The sequence below is a fragment of the Meleagris gallopavo genome, chromosome 6 (genome assembly GCF_905368555.1).
Source record: "Meleagris gallopavo chromosome 6, MGAL_WU_HG_1.1, whole genome shotgun sequence".
Lineage (NCBI taxonomy): Eukaryota > Metazoa > Chordata > Aves > Galliformes > Phasianidae > Meleagris > Meleagris gallopavo.
The window spans coordinates 32,850,950-32,875,012 of record NC_139409.1 but is presented as its reverse complement, the minus strand read 5'-3'; the positions used below and the strand labels follow the sequence as shown (position 1 = coordinate 32,875,012).

General features: G+C 38.6%; 1 protein-coding gene across 4 annotated transcripts in view; it reads right to left on the bottom strand.

Moving 5' to 3' along the window:
* CREB5 (cAMP responsive element binding protein 5) overlaps positions 1 to 24,063 on the bottom strand; it is a 244,071-nt gene that overhangs the window by 160,648 nt on the left and 59,360 nt on the right. For all 4 annotated transcript variants that reach the window (XR_014883923.1, XM_085226272.1, XM_085226273.1 and 1 more), the window contains one exon: positions 5,749 to 5,921. Coding sequence is in view for 3 of the 4 variants with exons in the window: in XM_085226272.1 (XP_085082398.1) it covers positions 5,749 to 5,921 (173 nt within the window). In the remaining variant the exon portion in view is untranslated. The remainder of the gene's footprint in view (positions 1 to 5,748; positions 5,922 to 24,063) is intronic.

Here is a 24,063-nt window from a genome sequence, read left to right as displayed (position 1 = left end):
GGGAGGTTTAGGTTAGATGTTAGGAAAAAGTTCTTTATAGAGGGCAGTGAGGCACTGGTACAGCTCCCAGAAAGCTGTGGTGCCCCATCCCTGGAGGCGCTTAAGGCCAGGTTGGATGAGGCCCTGGGCAGCCTGAGCTGGTGGGTGGCAGCCCTCCCCACAGCATAAAGTTGGAACTGGGTGATTTTTAAGGTCCCTTCCAACCTAAGCCATTCTATGATTCTATGATTTACTCTGATACAAGAGTCAATTTGTGCCTGTGAAAGTTTCTTATTTCTGTTCAGTCACAGTTATGCAGTCACCTATTCTTTGCTCTCCTATGGTTCTTGGGGATGGACAAATCTTCATGATCCATTCCTTAAAAAACAATAATATAGAAATTCTCTATAATGTGGCATCACTACCTGTCTGAAACCATCAGGAGAGAGAGAGATGTTCTACTTCTTTTTCACGGCAAAAGATGATAATACAAAGTGTCAGTGGGCAGGAAGTCACCCAATATTTTTGACATAGTTTTTATTGTTGTTATGAACAAGTAATATCTCTAATCAGCTTAGGACTTTTGTTAAACAGAAAGCACAGGGCACACCATACCTCATGCATTAATAAACTTAACCAACATGTATAACTAGCACATAATTCTCAGGATAAGAGTTGACTTCAAAAGTCAAATAAGAAGCACACTAAACTGCCTCCATTCCTGGCTGACAGGCTATTTATTACATAGCTAATGATCTTCCTTTCAGTTCCCTGAAAGTCATCTTGATATATGTCAGTACTTCCAACTTCTCCCCAGTCCTTACAGCAAGAAACAGTTTTTGGGAGGGTGTAGGAGAATGCACTTTGGGATATAGGAGATGTCATTAACAATCACCCCTTTGTGCTGTGTCTGAAACACTGGTGCTGGTTTTTTTTTTTTTTTTTTTCCTCCTGACTCAGCAGTGTCAGGAGAGATTGAGTCAGCAGCTCCTGAACATGTCAATGTAAACAGCAGGGGAAGCTGAGAAGCAAACAGAGCTTCCCAATGTCACACACAGACCACCATAGTAAAGCGTGCAGGTAAACATGTAGCCCTGGAGAGCAGCTAGCCAAAAGGGAAGAAATAGCTCAAAGAGATCTATCTACCAGGTGTTTTCCTTTCACATCGTTGTTGACTAGCCATCAGCTAGGAGACAATTCGTTTCTGCAAATGGCTCACTTGTAATAGCTTCCTAGGAAATGTACCCTGGGGTTCACAGTTTTCTGATTGTTGTGCACATGTAGCAAGATAGGATTCTATGGTAAGGTTGGCTGAGGCCAGTGTAGTAAAAAGAACTATTAAAAAAAAAAATCTATTGGCATAAACAAACAGAATAAAAAAAAAGCAGAAGCATTTAAGTGGGGAATATAGCTCCAACCTCCAGTACAAAGCCAAAAATATATAGATTCTTGGACAGAATGACACTGTTAGATGCTTTCTTTTCCCATTTCTTCCTTTTCCTCCCCTTCCACTGATCTGCTGGCTGTTCTTACAACTTTCACAACCAAGGCTACAGAATGGACTTGATCAAATAGTCAAGAGAACATTTAGTACTTCATCTCTCCCATTTTCTTCTCATCTCACAACATACTATGGTATCTCCATATACACAAATAGGAACAGAGGCATTTATCCGAGGCTTCCTGGGATTATAAACATGAAACAAAGAGAGATCTACGGCAGCATGAGAGAGGAGAGGAACAAGAAGGAAATGCACAGGTGTTAAAAATCCATGCTGCACATGGAAACTAAAAGGCTGCCCTCCCATTGGTACCATATTCTTAGTACATAAAGTAACCAAAGGCATCTCTGAAGTTCCTCCTGTTGCCTCTTCCTACCTGCTTGCATTTCATCAAATGTGGTTGCAATTTTTTCCTTCTTATGCTGTGCCAAAAGACCATCTTATCCTCATTAAAATGCTCTGCACCACTTTGAAAACAGATAATCTGCATCACATGGTTAATGGTCTACATCCACTTTGGAGTCTGAGTTCATTGAAGCTGGACTCACATCTCCCTCTGTCTTAAGTACAGTGTTAACAACTTTCTGGATCTGTGACAACCATGAATCCTCCTGCGTTTCCTTTTAGCTATAGAGCTGTACCAATGTGTTTCAAGTTGGAACAATTACTAGTTATGTCTGCTACTAACTTGAAAAACAGCAGCAGTTTACTTTCTCCAGTGAAATGGAACTGTTGGGCTGCAACAGCCTAGAAAGCCCTCGCAGGTTTACAAGACGCCTTGCCTACCAAAAACTATGCTCAAGTAAAACAATTAGAGTGCTGCACTGGCTAATTTGTCTAATCACAGTTTTCAGATCCATTGCTGAATGCTTAGTCACTGAAAATAATCAATTTGCTTTTTCTAAAGAGAGACAAACATAGCTATCGTACACATAATTCAGAGTCCTATATCTTGAGCTGATTCGGCTTATCTACCTTTCTATACCTTTGACAAATGCATGTCTCATATCATTTTTTCTCTCCTTCCTCCATATGCCTTACTGCTTTTCCTCCACATATCTTATCTCCAAATGATGTGCTATTAATCAGCCAGAGACACCCTTCACTGCTAAGTGTTCCTCCACTGATTTTTCATCAGCACAAGTAGTTACTAGTTGCAGCATTCCTCCCACACGCTAAAAACTTGGTGGGGGAGGGAGGTGGCCAGGAGGCTGCCTCACCACGTAAATGCTATCTCAGACTTTTATGGCTATCCACCAGTTTGCTGCAACAATAATGTTGCTGCTTGCTCTCCATAAGGCATACGGTGAGAGGAAAGTAGGACTGTACCCTGTCTTATTTTTTAAGTTATTACTCTTCGTGCTCTTCCCTTTCTCTGATTAATCTGGCTGGATGCCTGTTCAGTAGTAGCTGAAGCTTAATACCTGAAACAATGTGTGTATATGCGCTGTGCCAGGAAGGCTTGCCCAGCAGCACTCATTCTGTCATGTTTTCCCATGCCTTGTGTCAATACTTCATGTTATAGGCAATCCCTCAGAGTCAGAATAGAAGACAGGAAAAAGAGAGGTACGGAGAGAAATGGAGGGAGAGAAAGGAAGGGGAAATGACATCCCTCAGGAACTTCAGCTGCTGCAAACTCACCCAACTCCTCCCCCATGAAGCAAGTTGTGTAGGGGCACAGGTGGGTTCCATTCTCTGTTACTGGAGCACAGCCTATGAGCAAGGTTTCAATGAAGACTTTCATTGCTGTTCCCTGTTTTCATTGGAGTAAGGCCATCACAAACATTTGCAGGTGGCTTGGCCGTAGTCTGACACTAAAATATTTGTGGTTGTGATAAAAATCAGAATATTGCTACAAGATGGTTCTATATAACCTTTAGGGCTTGATCCTGCTCTTACAGAACTTGATGCTCCAGTTGCTCTCTGCTGTTTTTATTGCTCATTAAAAAGGCCATTCCCTGGCACAATTCTCCATGGTAAAGACTCATCTACCCTTTGGGGCAACTTCAGATGTCTTAAAAAGGAGGGAGAGCCCAACCCAAAACCACTTACTTGAGCACCTCAGAATTTAGGCTTGTTAAGAAAAGAAAAAAAAAGAAAAAAAGACCAAGCTAAAACCATCGAACTTTGCAGAACTCATAAACATTTTCTGAATCCATCTGGATTTATCTTCAGTTGCCTAATACTGGAACCACTGTCAAGCCCAAATTCCCCACAATGATTCTTGGATATAATTCTTAGCACATTTAGAAGGAGAAGATGAAGATAAATGGAAATGACAAGATATGTTCTTTGAATAAATATAGCAGACACCACAGGGAAAAGACTGAAGGAAAAGAAGGCAAACAGGGATGCTCAACAGTTTGGCAAGTAGATGAAGTCCAAAATGCAGCAATTATCTCCTAGGACACACCATGAAAAAAAAAAAAAAAAAAAAAAAAAAAAAAAAAGCCTCCTAGGAAGAGGGAAGAATGGGGAAGGGAGTGTGCTGGAGGTCATATCGTAAGTCTCATTCACACACCAGCTCACACAGAGACTAAACACTGACCACTGTCTCCTAATAGAGCAGCTTTAGACTCAGAGTTTGGAAACATTTGTGGGAATCAGTCACATGGAGAATTAAGATATGTCATGACAAAAGTTTCCCAAACGAGACACTCACCAGTGACTAGGAAACAGACCTTTTTATCCTCAATCCTTCCAACTCTGGAGATTTTAATCACCATGGCCCTGAAACAATGCAATCCGAAAACCTGACTGGCAGGGTCTTGCAAAACCACATGCAGTTTTTTTCCTCATTATATAGAAACAACTGTTTGGAAGCCAAACAAAGTCTCATATAAAACACCTCATTACTGAGTATTAAAAATTGGTTGGGTTTTATTCTTGTTTTTGTTTTTAATTAGGATCATTATTACCACTAGACCTATTAATTCAGAATTAGAACAACAGCTTTATCAACCTTAAGCAGATAATGGAATTAGCTGTTTTTCTTTCTAAAACTGGAAAATAAACTGTTCCTTACTCCTCCCTTCTGTCAGCCCATCTTCAAACAGAGCGGGACACGTGTAAGATAAAAACTTATGGTTCCACAAGTGAAACTATTGTACTGAACACAGTGTTTTGTTGATACATAATATGTATGAAGGCAGAGCTGTCAGATATTTTTACTACACCCATACTAACTGATTTCTGTAATAATAACCAAATCCTGAAATAGGAAAAGGGGAAGTAAAGGAGCCTTGCCAAGAGTACTGGCAAACTGGAATTGTGGATGGGAATGTTGTTGTGTGTGTAACACTTCTGGAGCAGTCAGTGCCACAGCAATCCCTGCCACCGGGGCACTGAGAAATGAAAAGCCTGAAGTCTATATTCTGCACTAGCCACAGAGAATCTTGAAAGAAAATTAAAGAATAACTGGACTTTGAGATTTCAATGCCAGGATTTCACTTGTCAGTCTTACTCCAAAGAAACAGCAAGTTGCTCATCAATTATTTAGACAATGACTAGGGATGGAGACTGCTTTTGCACTTATCATATAATGGATGTGACCAAGTTACAAATGACAGTTAATGAATCTAGACTGCTGCTTCATTCTCAGTCCACTGATTTATCTTTGTATAATATTTTCATGCATAAAAAAAGTCTAAATTTGTAGAATTGTGTGACAAAAAAACCCATACCCTCAAAGTGGGCAGTTTCTGTATAATTAAAAATGAGTTATGATTTACGAAGACCTCATGTCTGCTGGAAGTAGACATTCAAGCCAATACTGTGAGCATCCATACTGTCAATCTGAGGGAATAAATTCAGATCCATAGTTACAAACTGCTCAGAGGTCTTTGTGCCAAACTCTGTTTATCCTAGTGAACTTGTTTTTTTTCCTGATACCCCTCTTCATATACACCAAGTACCTACACCCAGAACTCCTGCTGAAAAAAGTGGAATGATCAGCTTCAGAAATTTTGCATCTGCCTGCCCAGAACAGTTATAGGAACAGGAACTTTGACTGTAAGCAGATTTTTAGTATTTTTTTTTAGAAGAGAAAGTAGGACATTCCTACAGTACAGCACTCTGCCCCTGCTGAACCAAAGTGACAGGTCTGTAGTAGAGTCGTGGTATGGCTGTTTTCCCACACGAACGTATATTAAAGTGACTCTTGCTGCATGCTGGCAGAATCAAGTGCAAAACCAATAGGACAACATCTTGTACTGCATGCAAATGCTGGATCCAGAAGAATAGAGAAATGAAAAGGTAACAGACTTACCCAATCTGTCGATTTGTGGAAGGTGCTTGTGTAATGACAGAACTGGACTGTGGAGATGGCATGGCTTGTTGAATCACAACACTGGTGTCATGGTTCGGCATCCTTGTATTTGTCAGCTGGTGAGATCCAGGTCCTGCCATTGCTCCTCCAACTGCGTTATGCATGGAGATATTCTGTGAAAGGGAGGAAAAAAGGAGATTACAGACAAAAATGTATATTGTTTGTGAATCCTATCAGGCAACAACTAGAAATCTGAAAGCATCGACAATATGAAAAGTTATTGACTTCTAGCAAATCCCGAATCAATACATATTTTTGTAATAAACAACTATGAAGAAATGAAAAATAATATTTACTTTTGCTGGGCAATATAAATGGAAAAATACCTGCAAGTTGACTAATCACTCTTCTGTGATTTTGACTTATGTTTTATAATGGGGACATTTAACACACATTCTTTTGACTGAATGTGATATATGTTTTGTTTGAAAATGACTTCTGTGGTGAGTGCGTGGCACTTTGATTTACTGTGTGGGTTGTTTACTGTGTACTAGGTCTGCTTAGACTGACAAGCAGATCAAGCTTTATAGTCCTGAAGTAACAAGCAGTATGTGGTATATCATGAAACAGCCATTTCTAATAGCCTACGTATATTTTGTAGAGCAATAATATTCCAAAGGTCTACAATAATAGCACTGTATTTTCAGATGTGTAACCTTTGCTTCAGGTAGCTTGGAGCTCTTCAAAAGTTCTTAGGAAAAAAAAATCACAGATAATTCATATCTACAAAGTGAACAAGCCACAGGAGAACAGAATGATACTAGGGAAGGAACACTGGAATGAAACTTGTCTTTTATTATCCCTACATACACAATACACACTGTTGCTAAACCGCAGGGTTTGACTTGGCCTGCATTTAAAAACAAACAAAAATCTCAAGCCAGAGATAACCCACAGTGCATGCATATGAAAAATACAGCAATATTAATGGCTTTTTTTTTCCTATTGGGTATCAACATGTAGACTTCTAGCAGTAAGAAGAAAAGAAACTTTCCATTGCCACCTAATGCAAGGCTGAGGATAAGGGAAAAAAAAAAAACAACACATCTCTACACTCACACTCTGCCACCAAGGCTCACTTCTTGACCACTGCAATAATCGGGATTGAAAACGAATGTTAAATTTCATTCAGAATTCCAATTTGAGACACAATGTGTTTTGGAAATATGCAAAACACAAGATAGTGATAGAAAAAGCTGGTGAAAAATGAAACTCAAATCTCTGCTCAAATGTGGGGGACAAGCAAGATAAACAATATATTGATTTCCATACCTAAACAAAAGATTGGATTTTGAACCAAAACAAGAGCAAGCCCTTTAAATGACATTCTTCATGGAAAAGGAGACAATAAATAAAGGATCTACACATGGAAGTCCATGGTTGTCATCCTCCTATCTCCCAATTCATTTTTAGATAAATAGATAGGTTGATTTATTGATGGATTGGCTGTTTGATCTTAAATAAAAAAGCAGAGGGACTGCCTACAGCTAGATTACTCACCTATCTGAGCTCTTGTTCTTGTAAATAATTTACACAATATGAATCAGGTCCAGCAGGAGAATAGCCAGTATTCACTTTGGAGCATGGATTGCAAGAGGAATTCAGACCAAGGACTTTAACTGCAGTTTTTCATAGTCCAGTAATATATTATGACCATCAGGTAGTAATAACTTCAATATATTGAATCTTTTCCAAAATAAGTTCCCCTTGACCTAGCACATTCCTATAAAAATGTCTCTTCTTCAATGGATTTGTGTTTTCTGACTGGGGGGGGAGGCGGGGGCGGAAGCCAAAACAAAATGAATCACAGCCACATCTATGTCAGGATTCAAAACTGGCAGAATTTAAAGATTTAATTTCACATTCCCAAGTTCCTAGATTCAGTGTTCCCATTTTCTTTTCCTTATTTTTACCTGTTTTGCCTATGATTTCAGAGCCCTCAAAAGAGTTACAAAGGTATAAGAACTTTTGAACACAAAGCATTATAATTGCTGGCTTACAAGCATATACTTGTGATGCTACCTCAATAATTTAGCCAATTCCAATATACTATTTCTTCAGCAAGTAGGCTGAACTTGGGAAGAAAAAACAAAGCGAAAGCTTGTCAGTGCATTCATACGTCCATTCTTCTTAGTAATGCAAGTGCTGTTGCTGGGTAGGAACTATACTTAGTATATACAGAGTTGCCAAAGGAAAGCCTAAGTTTTCCTAACAAAATGTCAAACTTCGCATGACTCTTGCATTCACAGGAGAGGGATTTGGAAACTCAGAACAATTTACATTGGTGAGATGCTTGTAAATTTGCAAAGAAGTTCAAGCAAGTTCGTATCTAAATGACAAGGCCTACACTCTGAAAGATGGCAGGAAGATAATGCACAGCAGCTCTGACCCTAAGCCTGTCTGATTTGGTCACATGGATCGCAACATACAGAATGACACTAGGTCACCAGCACATCAAACCATTGCACACGTGATGCAGATGACCTTCAAAATTCTTGAAACAGTCTTCTGCATCACATGAGTTCTGAGAGGATATGGATGTTGTAGTCCAGGCATGACTTTTGGCTCTTATAAAAGAAGGTTTACCTTCAGCAGCATTGACTGAAACAGAAACCATCAAAGTTAAACAGTTATTTGAGTAGACTGCTTCTACTTCTACTTCTAAGGAGTTCTACATACTCTTCCACCAGATATCCATGAATTACCTGTCACTTTAACTGCCCTTTTCATTCTCTTCCAGCTCTTGAAATGATGGTTAAGATGAGCTCCTACAAGGTGGGGAGCTCCCATCACACCAGGAGGAACTGTCAACAGGAGTCGTGACACAGAGCTTTCCTTCTGCTTTTAACACTCCTGAGACCTGTGCATACTCAGAATATGACATTTGGAGTTTTCTCAAAGGCCTTCACAACTGTCCTAGAAGAGGTCGTATGGGCTTACTACTATTATTCATTTTATTACAAGAGGCCTGAAGTGTTCGTATAAGGAACAGGCTACTAATGACAGAAGCTGGGAATTTATTTCCTCTAGGACTAAGCTTCATACCACACCAAAGTTCCCAGCCACTCCCGCTGTAGCAGAAACTAGGATTATGACACTAAAGAACTTTTATAGAAATGCTCCCTTTGCCAGTGTGTCTATGCTATGCTCTCCAGCAGTATTTAACATTCAAGTTAAAATAAATAATGTGAAAAAAAAAAAAAAAGATATCCACAAACTGCTTAGATGTATTCATTCTCAACCTTTCCAACTGCAAGAGGAAAAGAAATAGATCATCATCAGCTTAACTTCTCACCACTTTGAGAGTATTTCTCCTTTTAGCTTCAATCAAGAGAACATTTAAGCATTTTTCTCCCACATGCAACCATTTAACTTTGGATAGGCAATGCTTTTTTTTTTTTTTTTTTTTTTTAAGGATAAAAACTTCTTAAAGTCATGCTTCCATGTGCTCACGGAGAGAATTACACATCACTCCGCAAGAACACACGCCCTGTTGGCAAGCACAGCAGACAAATGATGGCTCTGTAGACACAGGCAAAATACACCCCATGGCTCTGGCCAGTCACCATTTCTGCTGAACCCCGTCTCTTCCAGAGAAACATCCACCCATTTTACAGCATCACCCCCATCTCCTGAAGGCACGGGATTAACAAAATGGATCAACCTGTTACTATCCATTGGAATATTCTGAGTTTCAGACTGTTTGTTGTGCTTTTAAACTACCAGAGCTAGTTTCTGAAGCTACCTTATATTCTCCTATGATTCTTTCTTAATGAAGTTTAATGAAAGTTATAAATACCACTTTGATACAAACTGATAAGTCATTCATGTTTGTTTTAAGAGTTCTCAGATCAATAGATCTGTGACCTAAAAACAATAATACATAAAGCCCATTTTCCAGACTATTATAAAAATTCTTAAGTCAGAAGGTATTTGCTGCAGAAAGAAAAAGAGAAATAATCCAATTGATCTAAATAAAGACAAAAGCATCTTTTTGCTCTTTTTTTGAAAAAAATCATTTACCTCTGCTTTCCCAAACAGCAACTTTAAATATTATTCAAATTATTCAAGAGAAATAGAATCAAATTTATGAGCTAGTAATAAAGAAAATAATAGGCTGAATATGGGAAATAACAGCTCGTTTCAAAATTACTTTAATCATATAGAGACTCTTGTCAAGATTAATGATCCTTTATGAATTCTATCCTGACAAAAGAGAAAGATCATCCCAAAAAAAACGTTACCAAATCTTCCCAGAAACAGCACCAAAGAATTTTCTCACTATTCAAATCAATATGAATGGAAAACATCCTCACACCAGTTCATCACAACTATTTCACTATTTCATTTGCTACTAACACGCAGTATCCCAATCATCCCAAGTATAAAACTAAGCACATTGCCCACATAACACCAATAGAGGTGTCCCAGAGGATCTGGGAGAAAAAAAAAAAAAAAAAAAACAAGGTTAAAAAAAATTCAGGTTGCTAAAGCAGTTAAAGTATTATAGAGAGGGGGAAAAAATGTATTACAAAGATGTAAATATAAAAAAAGAAGGATCACTGTGCAAGAGATGAGTGAGAGGAAGCTTGCTGGAGAATGAAATGCAATACTTATTCTTTTTTTAAACTGTAACATCTGTATGACTTGAAGGAGAAAAAGCACGAAGGCAGGGAAAGGACACAGAAAAGAACTATTGGAAAATGCTGTGTAATAACACTAAGCACAGAGACAAAGCACTAAGAAGATCTTATCGCAGACTACCAAAATCCATTTAACTTCCCCACTTAGTGAGAGGCATGAAGTCACTGAATGAGGGTGACACATGCCAAAGGATCTACTTCTCAAAACACTTCAAAGGCAGGCAAATACTCACGCAGCAGCTACCTGATAGAAATGGCATATTTAAAACAAACAAACAAAAATAAAGCAGGCATGACATGCAGAAGAACTCTTCTCCGCCCCCAGGTCTCTTTTGGCTGCTGCTTCCCCCCACACTGAACACAGCTCGCTGCCCCTCAGTGCAGGGACGCAGAGGGCAGGAGCACTGAGAGTAACCCCGAGCACTGCTCAGTCAAATGTTATCAGGCTGATCTCCTTAGGGGTAAAAAATTTAAAGAAAAATTAAACTCTTTACTCAAAAATGACAAGTAATGACAGGCAGATGGGGAAAAAAGGGAAACATTGCTCTCCCTGAAATCACAAAGCTTTGAATCTGTACTTATCAGTCTCTGCCGCTGGATTCCAATTTTTTGGATCAGAGACCTCTGTCAACCCTCTGAATTTCTCACAGACCACTCTATACTCTTATCATAAATTGTGTAATTAAGGCAAGATGACTCCACAGAGCAGCTGCAGATGACTTACCACAGCTTTGCGACCACCAGCAGTTCACAGGCCAGAGTTTAAACGCTGCCCACATACTGCTTTAGAGCACCGTGGCTAGAATTTCCTGACAACAAAGATAACATTTCTAAAGGCATCTATGGACTCAGGCAGCCCAAGTCCTTTTTTAAAAATGGTCTTTGGTATTTTGAAGCCTTAGTAGATAATTTTGTAAAATTTTATCCTAAATATCTACACTCAAAAACGCAGGGAAACTTTTTTCTTTTGGGTTATTCTCTAATCCAGACATGATGGTTGCTACTAAAGAGGCACAAAAACAAACAAGCAAAAACCTTTATAAGCAACCGTTTCACTCTTTTTATCCTATTTTCTTGTAATAGCTGTTACGTTATCAGCAAGGCGTTCTGAGATACACTAAGTGATTCAAATGCTATCTCAGCCCATTAATCCCCAGCAAACTACGCAGTGCTGCTGAGAAGCACGGCACAAGATGCAGGACAGGCTATGAAGTGCTAAGCCAAGCCATCTCAAGGCTGCGGCAGTCATCACCATGCCTTGAAGTCCACAGGGCCCGTGTAAGCACGACACCTTAAGACCATTGCCTCGCGAGTGACAGCCCTGCACAAAGTTAATGCAATGCAGCTGACCTCTGATGTGCCTTTCCACTTTGCCTCTGCCCCTCAGTACCTGAAGCGCACAGTCACCTCCTCTGCTCTCTTCCTTCCACCTTCTGAGGAAAATGCATATGAACTTCTTGCAGGGTCTTGTTAAGCCTCCCTGCCTGTCCACCACTTTGACTGCCAATTTAAACAAACGCTCTGAGTCCTCTGATATTATGAACAAAATGCAGGGGCTCTAGAATTTTTGGTCTTTTATCTTAATTTTTGTGACATGATCTAATTACAGACATTCAGTGGTGCCCTCTAATTACCAGAAGAAATGAATACTGAAAGATGACCCTTGTCTTCCAGGATTCCCTCCCCTCTTCCCCCACTATCCTCCTCATGCCCTCTTCATCATGACTGTTTCAGGCTGTGTTTTTGACACACCAGGCCTTCTTTACACACACAGCAAGCAATATGTGGTGTGTACCAGATGTATCCATGATAAACTATTCAGAGGAAAGAAAAAAATGTGATATAAAGGAAATGCAATGAACATATTTTAAGGGAGAAGGAAATTTTGGAAGACTGGTGTCACCAGAGTTTGAAAGAAAATAGTTTCTCTGTGGGAAAAGATGACATCAGATTGCATGCTTATGTCTTGAAGTTTCCTACAAATATCTTGCATTTTCCTCAGGGTTGCTCGTTTCAGATACAATTACTTGCCCAAGATAGCAATTTAAGCATTATAGCACAAAGAGCTGCTTCTGTTCAAATAAACGTAGTAACACTAAGTGCCTATAGCCTCATTTGGGTCACTTGAGGCTTTTTGCACTGCTAACAATACATCCCATCCTGCTAACTGGAAGGTTGCAAAGTAGGTGAATCACAACTGTCTGCTTAGCCCCATGTAGTTTCCATCATACTTTATGCAAAAGCCATAAACTGACTATTTTGTTTCTTCCAGGTTGCCTATTGTGACTTTTATAAACAGGAACTTGGCAGCATGCCAGTGGTGCAAACTGATTTCCTTTTCTAAATACAATTTTAAAAAACAAATAAACAAAGTTATGCCTGCTAATGAAACATTATATGCCATGCTGGAGCTAGTTTTCTCAAACATACTCTCTAGAGCAGACGGAACACCAATAAATACAGAACAGCAAATCTTTTCATAAAAAGTATGTTTAGAAGCAAATACATTCTCCACAGAACTTTGTCTTAGGAAAAACTGGCTTATATCTGTAATGTTATCTTGGGGACCCAATTACGGTCCCATTAGATTGCTGTAAACAAGTGAGCTTGCCATGAATTCAAATGGAGAAGGACTAGTAAGAAACTTTGAAAGTAAGAGAGATTTGCTAGTACACTTACGAGGTGCAATTCCTAGAGGCCTCAACTGAAATTAAGGTCTTATTGTGTGGGAATCTGTATGGACATATTGGTGGGCTATACTTGGACACAAGCCTTAGAGTCCGGAGAAAGAGCAAAAAAAGAGAAATGAGGAAAAAGCGATATGTGCAGCCAAAACTCAGGAGTCAATGGAAGGGCTCTTTCTCCCAGTCAAATGTTTTATCCACTACTTTACACAATTTTTCTATATCTAATACTTGACCATGGATTCAGAAAAGAAGGAAATTGTTTTGGTGGTGGTGTTGTTTTGTGGTTTGTTTGTTTGTTTTTAAGGAAAAACAAAAGTCAGTAACAGTATTATAATTCAGATTTATCATTTAATTTTTGTAAATTGGAGACAATGCACATATAAAATAGGTACTCAAAGAACTTTCTCAAAGTAGGTGCATGTCAAGTTTTGAAGGAGAGGCAATTAGACACCCAAAAGCAGCTGCCAGATTTGGAGGCCAGTCAGAGGGTAGTTGAAACCTGGCTTTCCTTTATTGTAAGGAGTTTTGTTTTTATCCATCATGAAACAGAAAGCTGAGGGGGAGGGCGGCAGTCCTCCAGCAACTGCTTTAAACAAGCCTTTGATAACACTAACTGAATGCGCTAGGCTTTTCAACATTATGCAAACCATTTATAATCTGTTAATAGCAAATTCCCAGAGACAGCACTTTGGCATTTAAATTTGTTATATTTTATTTAAAGCTTCTTTGAAATTCTCATCATTGATTTCACTGGCATAAATTATTGGCATCATGCATGAGTTACAGCAGTGGCTGCTTGACTGCATTCAATAACTAGAACATTTTTTTTAGATAGAGCGCTTGGTAAAGGAGAGCAAGGATGGTAGCAACAAAACAGCCAGTGATTTTCCATTCAGGCAGTTTCAAGCAGAAAACTAGCAGGCTTAACTTTTTTGCTAAGAAGTCAAGTGGAAATGCTGCTACCTTGGTAATAAAATACACGTCCAAAATATTCTTTTAACTCACATCCGCTGCAACAGTTATGTTGGGCCTGGCTGGCTAGTTCTACATAGAGACTAACACAAACTACGAGGAAAGGCCCAGGAATCAAGGTCAATGGTGGTATCAAAAAACATCCAGACAGAGCATCTGCTTCATAAAATGTGTCATAGGTCTTACCAGTGGTTTGAGTTGGCAAATGAATGGTAGGAAGCAAATAGTTTTGATCAGTGCAAATTATACAAGAAACACCAAAGCATCAAGCCAAGTTAACCAAGTTAATGCATCAAACCTTCTGGGAGTTAAAGGCAAGCATGCATTTTGTGGCATCCACAACTACTTCAATCAACTTTAGGCTGACATTTCAGGAGATGAGAACCAGCGCAGTCTAGATCTTGGCCTGAAAGATTTAGAGAACCAGGCTCATTATTTGGAAGCAGTTCAGGCAGTTACCTTCTGTAGCTGCAGACAGACATGATAAACAACCAACAAGAGCAGAAGAGCAAGAAACTAACAAGGATCCTGGAAACAGCAGGGTTTACTGTCCACAAAGGTGTGCAACTTTGGTCTGAAAGTTACAGCTTGCAGGGATTGTTGAAAGAGGAGTTACAGCAAGTAAACTTGGTGACCAAGGTGGTGTGCAGTTGGAAATCTTCTCAGGCCAAGAGAAAGAGATCAGAAATGCAACTCTTTGGGCTCCAAAGGTGCTCTGCAGGTCAGGTACACTGGGAACCACAGAGCCATCTTTCTCATTCTACAAGAATTTCTGCATAACTTCAAATTACTTCATATTCCTCTGCCTTACATCTAAAACCAGATGAGTATCTTCACCTAGAGAGCGCTTGGAAGTGACAAGTGAATAGTTTTTAGAGACCACACAGTATTCCTAGAAAGGCAAAATAATAGAGCAGCTGCAGAATGGAAGGGATTTTGAGGAGGAAAGAAACAAGTACACACAGCTCCCCAAAATTCAGAGCAGAATGCATTTGAATTCCAACATCACAGAAATGATAAGATCATAACCCAGACACCTATACCTAAGCAAAACAGCAAAAATAAACAACAGTTCTTTGGTGATTAGAAACAGGAAAACGGAGAATGACATGTAAAAAATGTTGCATGCTTAAATCCAGATAGCATTGCAAGATCTATTCTGTAGAGTAGAGATCATCTGCAGAAAATTGTGTCCAATTTAAGTAATTCTGGTTCTACTTCCAAATCTGGGCACTAAAAATCACAAGTCCTCTAGACTAAAAAAAATCTTACTGAGATTACATGGTGGCGGTAGTGGAGGGAGTGAAACCTCAAAGTAGGACACATTTTGCTCAGCTTCTCTTCTGACTGGAGTAAACAGAGAAAACAAACAAGCAGCACTATATTTGATAATGCTACCAGACAATCATCCAGTTGTACACGCTTCCAGTCACATTAATTAAATGCAGTGTGGAGCCATCCTGGGGAAATTATGTAATTACAATTAACTTCAGAGAATCACACACTTCTGAAATGCTTTGGTGAGGCTTCATTCTACCTGAGGAGCCAGAATGCTCATCTTCCTTTCCTTTCCTATGTAATTGGCCCACTTGTAATGATGTAGTCCAGCTGGACAGACAGCATTGTGCAAGGAGGCAAAACTTACTTTAAACGATGGAAAGCAGGAGTTTCAGCTGAGCCATGAAAGAAATGGGGCAAGAATTCATCCTTGAAGAGCAAGTAGTGCACACACATAGAAACATTATTTTTCCTGAATGCTTTTCTCCACACAACGGCTTTTGCCTATAAAGAGAATGTCAATGGTACGTCTACAACTGAAGCTACTCAAGAGCTGAAAGTTGAAGGACAGAGGGAATAAGAAGCACCAAAATCTCATTCTTACAAGTGGCTAGATAAGAATGTGCTGGCATTAAAGAACATCTTACCCTAGAACACAGTAACAAGCCTACTCATTGTAAACCCACTTAACCAAAGTAAGATTAGAAGTTATCACTACACAGGGCACAAAGCATAACTGCTGTGGAGTCTAGGAATTGCTGCTAGATTTTTCTTCACCATCAGAAGACCACAGAAAGGACTGTTCTCTGGAAATCCATTTGGTTCCATTGTCTGAGCATAAAGAAGTAGGTTTTCTAGTAAGACAGCACTCTGAAGGTGATACTGTGCATGTTTTAGACTGTCTATCAGCTCTCTAGGAAAATTACTATGGTACAAAGCCTCATCACAGACAGTATTTTAAAAACTTAACCTGAACATTGCATGTAAATGTAATAGCCTTCAGCATTCCCAGCAATAAGCATACAGAAAAAGGTAACGCAACCCCTATGTGATACTGCAAGAGTCATTTCCCAAATATCTTACAACTGAATACTTAAATTCTTCTCAAATACTTGGCACAAATTATCAGATTCAAGATCAAAAAGCTTAAAAGCCAATTCTATCTGTGACTCAGCACAAGGTCTCCTCTAAAAAGGGGCACCAACTCATGTTTCTGACATGCAATTGTGAAAGTGATTGCAAAGCTGAAACACGTGAGGTTGGATTACTCGAATTGGCCCAGAATTCTACACAGTTTCATGCTTTCAAAAAATACCAACAAAAAAGTCAGTAAGTTTATCCATATTTAAGAATTATGTCTCACACAATAAGCCCAGAAACTTTAACCCTCCCAGTAAGATTTATTAAGTATTGTCAGCGATGCATAAGTTAATCATTCAAAGAAAACCTATTCATTACAGAGAGAAATAAGAGAGACGTAAATTCAAAGTTCAAAGTTAAAAAAATGAATAAAAAATTGTGTGATAGTAGAGAATATTGTTCTTCTAGAATATTTGCTTTAAGGCAGAAATATGATAGTCTGAATTCTAATAAGATATTATTAGAATCTGTGATGTAGGGAATCCAAAATGATTATTCTTCCTTCAAAAAGGACAGACAACACACTACCCTACAATACTTGGTATGTTTCTTCTTGCAGTAAACATTACTAATGCTCTTAGAGAGGGGCTGACCTTGCCAACCAATTACATTATGCTAATTTGTCTGTTACTATAACTCCTACAGAGGCATTCACAGCTCAAAGCAGGACAGAGATTTATATTGTCTCTTCCAAGCTGCAGACTACAAACATTAATCTCTCTTTCTCCTTCCAGTTACAACTCTACATGGCAATATCTACAAGCAGCACCACTGCACATTCAAAGCAACAGTTCCCACCAGCTTTATTCAACTTAAAAGACAGTCATGGCCATATCTTGCTCTTTTAATAACTGTCACTCTATCTAAGAAAGCATATGCTTGGTAACAGCTGTTTTCCTATGAAAACATATGGTTTCTCATATGCTTTTGAAAACACCACAGGAATGGATTCGCTTGCTAGACACTAGTGCCATGTCACTACATCAAGCAACAAAATCATTGAAAGGAACTGCAATATGTTTTCTAAGTTATATCCATGTATTACAAAAATAAGTATTGTTTTCAAAGCAACAAAAAGATCATTCAGCTGAAAACATTCAACATAAAAATAAGGCTCATAATTTAGGAGTTCTGTGCACTACAGTATTATTTAAAGATGGAATCACAACATTGGTCTTCTAGAGACAGGCAGCAAATACCATACTTCACACAAATACTTTATAGTCCGTATTGCATCACGAGAAAGACTCATGAGATCTGGTTCTTTTAACTGCTGGCAAGATCAGAAGTTTTCCCAACATGTTTCGATTTGACTTGATAAACATATTATTGAAAACAATTGTGTCACAGCAATTTAATAAACTATTGTCCATCAAGTAAACCATAGTAATTGACCCTTACATGCTTTTCTCCCTGTGTATTGATGGTTTAAGCAAACACATTCTCCTTCATATTTATGGCAAGCTAAGACTATTTGCAGTACCAGTTGCACTTCAAAGAAAAAAAAAAAGAAGCTAACTTTTTGGGCTATTTTATCCTAGATGTGCACAGTCTTAGGCCAGACTAAACTGAAAGATATATTTTAGTAAATAAAAGTTGCAGTGGTGGTTTTAAAGCTCATTTTAACAGTAACTACATAGAAACTTACATGCAAAAAAAAAAAATTGAAAGTGTTAAAAAAAAATTACAGTGAAATTGCAGCTCAACAGGAGAGCAGAAAAGCCTCCAAACATATCTTCTGAGAAGTTCTTACAGAAATTTCCTTCTGGCCCCCAAAATAACCTCAGTAAGGTGACTGCAGAAAAGAAAGAAAAATAATTTCTTTCAATTCAGTTTATGTTCTAAGATCCGTATCATCATGAAAATCACCCAAACTGTTCTCTAAGAGTTCCTGAACATACTAGTATCTTTAGGTAGCATTAGAATGCCTCTCATATAACTTGAAAAACTTTACACCTGTATCTTTATGGCAGTTAAATACAAGGTAAGCACAAAAAAACCCCCCACCACCACACTCAAGTGTTACTGTTTTATCATTAACAGTAATTGGACATATATAGAAGTGCATAGAAATCTGTATTACTGACTGTACAATTTCCAATAGCTCACACTGCACTACAGCTTGTCTTTAATGCCCTCCCCGTATTCTGATAAGTACTTTTAAGAAGGTGCTTAAGCACATGGTACACAGAGGTCAGGAAAGCCAATGAAGAGCAAGAACTAGTGAAACTACTCGGTCAGAGTGAAGTATGGCCCTCAGACATCTGGGCCACTCCCCCCATTGGTTATAATTCCCTCTGCACAGTCCGTATATGGCAGCGTTTGCTTGTTGGGCCCATATGTCACTATATTTAGCATTATCATATTGTGTATCTGCCATTAAGCCCATACTGTCCTTTGGTTTTTCATCTTCCTTCTAAAAGAAGACAACAACCAAAGACTTCCCAAGTTGCCTGGATGTAAGGGACGTAAGAAAAGAATCTGATTACTTGTGCAACTGTTCTTACCAGGGGGTATTTAGTGCAAAGCAACAAACATAAAAGGCCCTTAGGACTGTGTACAGAAGTGATCTAAGTCAAGGGAGGGAATGAAAAGATACCCACAGAGATGTTTCACAGTTAGAGAACCTATGCTTGTGAGCATAGAGACTGCAAGAAAATTATGAAACCACCTGAAAATACCAACTTCTTAATACACACAAAGTGCTCAGTGCTCTCCATTCCAGAAGATAACTGAGAGCATCTTTTGTCTAAGATCACTTTTTCAAGCTTATATGAGCAGTAAGGTTAGAAAGGAAAGTCTGCATCATGGAGTCAAACCATTCATATGTGACACAAGTCATATCTGCAGTTTGTGAGAAAAGGATTCAACACAAGAGTACCACAGAATCAGATTTCCTTCTTCTGAAAGAGAAGAAATAAAAAATATTTTTAAAAAAAATAAGTTATAGCCTGCCATTCAGGATTTCCATATTCTGTCAACAACAACAGTAAACTAACCATCCCTGTTTGACTTAAACTTGTTATCCACACTCTAGGTCATCATTAGGAAATAAAAGGAGGATGAGTTGATTTATAAATGTACACCTCATCTTTCCCAACATATTGACTAGTTTTGTGTGGTAATAGGTATTTTTGTGAGGCATAGCAATATGAGAAAACTTAAGTGTGTATACAACAAAAGTTATCATTCAGGACATACCACAAAAAATTAATGTATATATAGAAAAATATTGTTCACCTACATTTCTTTTCAGAATCAGAACATTAGATCTTCCATCAAACCACTTAATTTTCTGGTAATGACCAACACGTGATATATTTCTGATGTCTACAAAATTTAATTTTCTACTCATTTTCCAGATGGTGAACAAAGGGAAACTGCTCTTGTTGCATAATTAACATAGCTTATACTCCTACCACGAGTGCATACTACCACAAGTAGTATGGATATATGCACAAGGCTATATCCATACTATTCTTATGAAAAAGTCTCATCTATGACCTTTCTATGGATGCAGGGATGGATCACACTATGTAGACTCTACCAGGTTCAGCAAAACTCACTCCATGCTAAAAGTGACTTAGCACTGATTACATTATGTACATATACCTTCTGTATTAAACCACATCTTTAAAATACATAGTAAAAGGAGAGTATGGTGTAAAAACAATTTGCTGCTGAGGCTTTCCAATCAGTTCAGTGAGTCCACATGAGAAAAATGTGGTCCCTTCATGAAGTTTTTAAAATTCTCTATTACAAGTAGAACTTTTAATTATCTTTGAATTAACTGTAAGTGGTGGAAGCCTCTCTGCTTGATAGCAGAGAAAGGGAGCATTTAAAATTACTAGAGTATTACATTGCTTTACGCAGCAAAAGGGGATGAGGGTGTCTAGCTGGAGTTGCTCATTGAAATTGAACAGATGGGGATCTGATCCAAACAGTATCTGTACAGGCAGCACTTCAACTTCCTTAGTTTCTAGGCTCTTTTACACTGTATCAATAGTCTTTAAATGCATCAACTTCAGAACAAGCAGAGATTCTTTTTTTTTTTTTTTTTTTAAACAAAAACCAAACCAAAACATGCTGCAGTATTAGGTAATTCAATCTTGTTGGCAATGTAATAGTTATGGTATAATCCCCTGCATTATAAAAGTAATTGCCATAATCATAACCTACATTCAATTATTTTTCTACAGTGCAGCTGCAGCAGTTTCCCACTCCCAACCTGCCATCCTATCACTGAGGAGACAAAAAGGGGCAGAAAGCAGAGCTCACAAAACACTGCTACAGTCCATCCCTCTCCCTTTCCTAATAGCAAGTGACTCCCCATCCCAGTTAATAAAGAGCTCCTTGTCCCTCCATTATGGAGTGTAATCTTTAAAAGATTACATTCTCATTTGGGAACGAGCCAAGAGCCAGTGGGAAATTCTCTAGTAAATTGGATAGGGAGACAACAATATGAAGGGCAGCTGGATGAGAGTACATTTTTTTCAGGGCATTCCTGTTCCTCTGGTATTGTTAGAAGTCCCGCAGCCTTGGTTCTTTTCACTGCTGTGTTGTCACGATAATGCTATTCAAGAAGGGGATACGGATTAACTGTTTTGAAGATGGAATGTGAGGAAGTGAATATTGAAAAGCAATGAGAAAAGAGAAGGAAAGCCCAATTATATTTTTTGAGTCTTACCATCTTATATAAATACAAGGGAAGTGCACTCTGTTGTGAAACACTGTACTAAGTGACTCAACTACAATAGTAAAATGTTTGGTCTTGTTTATATTCAGACTGCCATCAGGAAGCCAGTTTGAGCCCTCCATCGCTAGCAGTATACTAAGAAGCACTTCGAAACATTTCCCTTATTTCCCTTGCCTTCATATTCCCACAGATGCATCTGCTTTATGGAACCTGCTTTCCACCTCACACTACCTGTGATCCTGGATGGAGAAAACAAACCAAAACAACATTGGGCAGGCATCCTTATTTCATTTGCATACAGAAGGATGCCAGTGAATGAAAACGTCAGTGGGATGTTAATTTTATCGTTCTTTAAAACTATTTTCTGAGGAAATAACAAAAATTTATGTATGCAGAAGACTGGATATGTGCTTTACATTAATTTAGTCAATAATAATGCATATCTACTACTACCTCTGTACCATTTTGTTAGAAAACAAAATCTCAAGAAAAGAAAGTGGAAAGAAATTACTTTTTTAATGGAACAGGTTAATGAGCATTTCACTAGAGAAATAAGTTTTTAATTACAACATGAAATTACAATTAATTATGTTTCATGAATGGAAAAAAATTATTAGAAGGGATTTTAGAAAAGAAAGTTGTAACGGAAGAACAGTTGAAAGATTATTTTTATTCTTAGACAATCATCAGCTAAACTGCAACTTTCTTCACCTACAGAGCTCAAGTAACAATAACTACCTATATTTTATGCAGGGCAGTAACAAAGATGCGTTAAAACAGAAGATTGGCTGCAATTTGCGAAGTCCTGATTCAGCAAACTATCTCCATTCAACAAGCCCCTACACACACATGCTTGAAGTTAGCCACATGTTTAAGAACTATTTAAGTAGATGGTCTTTGGCCTCATTTCAGAAAAGCATTTTTATATACATTTAACTAGCTGGGATGGATGAAGCAAAGAAAAGGCACTGGGAAAGGGAAAGTGTACCTGAAAAAGACTCAGGCCAAACAATAATCCACACAATAAGAACTTATGCGCAAAGGCGTAATACACTTAATGGGTTTCCTAGTTTTCCTGAAATGTCTATATTAGCATTCACATCTGCATGAGTTTACTGTATTAGAACTAAAAAATAGTATTAATGGGAACTATGGTAACTACTTGTCATTAGAGAAACAAGCCTTACATAGATATTATATGCCATGGGATATGAAGTCCTCAGATGTAAGAATATGAGGAAAATCAAATACATTTCAAAACAACTGAAATCAGAAACAAGAATATCTCTTCTCTCTCTTTTTCAGAAAAATATTCTAATTCTTATCAGCTGAACATCTCCATCTCTGCTCTTGTCAAGGGATGCAGCTCTACATTCAACATTAAGAGGAGAAACTGACTCAGTCTCCACGAGGCATAATTTCATCACCAAATCATCCACCTGCAGTGCCCAGCAGGCTTTGGGCTGCTCTGTATATCTGGCTGTTGAGAGAGGAATTGCTGAACTGTGGGACAGTCCTTCAGACACCCAATTTACTGGACAACAGCTTTTCAGATCAGGACATTAAAAAAAAAAATTGTGTAGCCCTTCAGCAAAGTCAGCAATCTGATCATGCTCCACTCCATGAACAAGGCCTACTTGGAAACGAACTATAAGAAAGCAGCAGCTGTGAAATATGGCGAAACTGTGCCAGTGCTGGTGAGTAGGAAACAGGTGAAAACCAGTATCACAGAGAAGCCCAAAGCATCTATGATTCTATGATCTTCGAATTTCTTATTTTGATGGATACTTCTCAGCTCTCCATCTAAGTGATGTTGCTGTTTCTCTTCTTCACTGTGAATGCTCCCCTCCATTTTCCTAACCAGGTCCTGGCTTCAGGTCAGGAATAAGTCTTTTATATAAGTATTGGCGATTAGTACTTCTTTTCACACCTTTCCCCCCTTCAGCAACCCATGCTTTCCTGTCTCCTCTCTCCCACACAGTGTTAGGACATGAGGGATAACTCCAAAATCAGACTCTACCATCAGTAGGAATGACAGGCAATATATTTTATTTTCCTCATTGCTAGAAAAAATAAGGTCTGAGACAAAGAAAAAAAAATACTGCTGATAAAGACATAAAATGAGCAGATGGGGCAGCTTTCTTCCAGGTGCCATTGCCATACCACTTCTCAATGAGAAGTGGTGAAGCCAAAAGATACCCAGCTGCCTTTTTGTCCCAACAGCAAGCACAGAGAACAAAACAAAAAAATAAAGAGAAACCTCTCCTCAAAGGAGGGAAGAAGAGGAGAAAAAAATCTCAATATAAGAGGGCAAGCCACACTGCACACACACATATTTACTTTAATGTCTGTTGAGAAGGAGCCGAGTGACCTAATCAGCTAATGACTGTAGGACACTTTTAGCCAACTGAAAGGTGCTGTGGCAGGGAAGTCAAGAACCTCCATCATTATATGCATTACACTTGGTGCCTATATGGCTCAGAGCCTGCCTTAGTCCCTTGATATGTGTCTTTTATGTTGGTGGTGAACTATTTTTGTGTTTGTTCAGGGTTTTGGTTTTTTTTTTATTGTACTTCCTTTTGCAGTTGTCTCTTCAGGTTAGAAATTCCCTTTCTAAGTAAGAAGCAAGTAGTGTAGAGCCTGTGTGTCTTTCATCGGTGAACAGCATCGCAGCTTTTTACCAACCTTCCCTCTCACCCATCTCTCAGGCTTTCTAGGAGGAGAGAGAGGAAAACATGCTTGCATGCAGAATACGATTTGTTTTGTGACTGTAACTTGGGCATTTCCACCTGAACTACAGCTTCTTTCAGTTGATATCAGAACAGACCTCCTTTAGAAA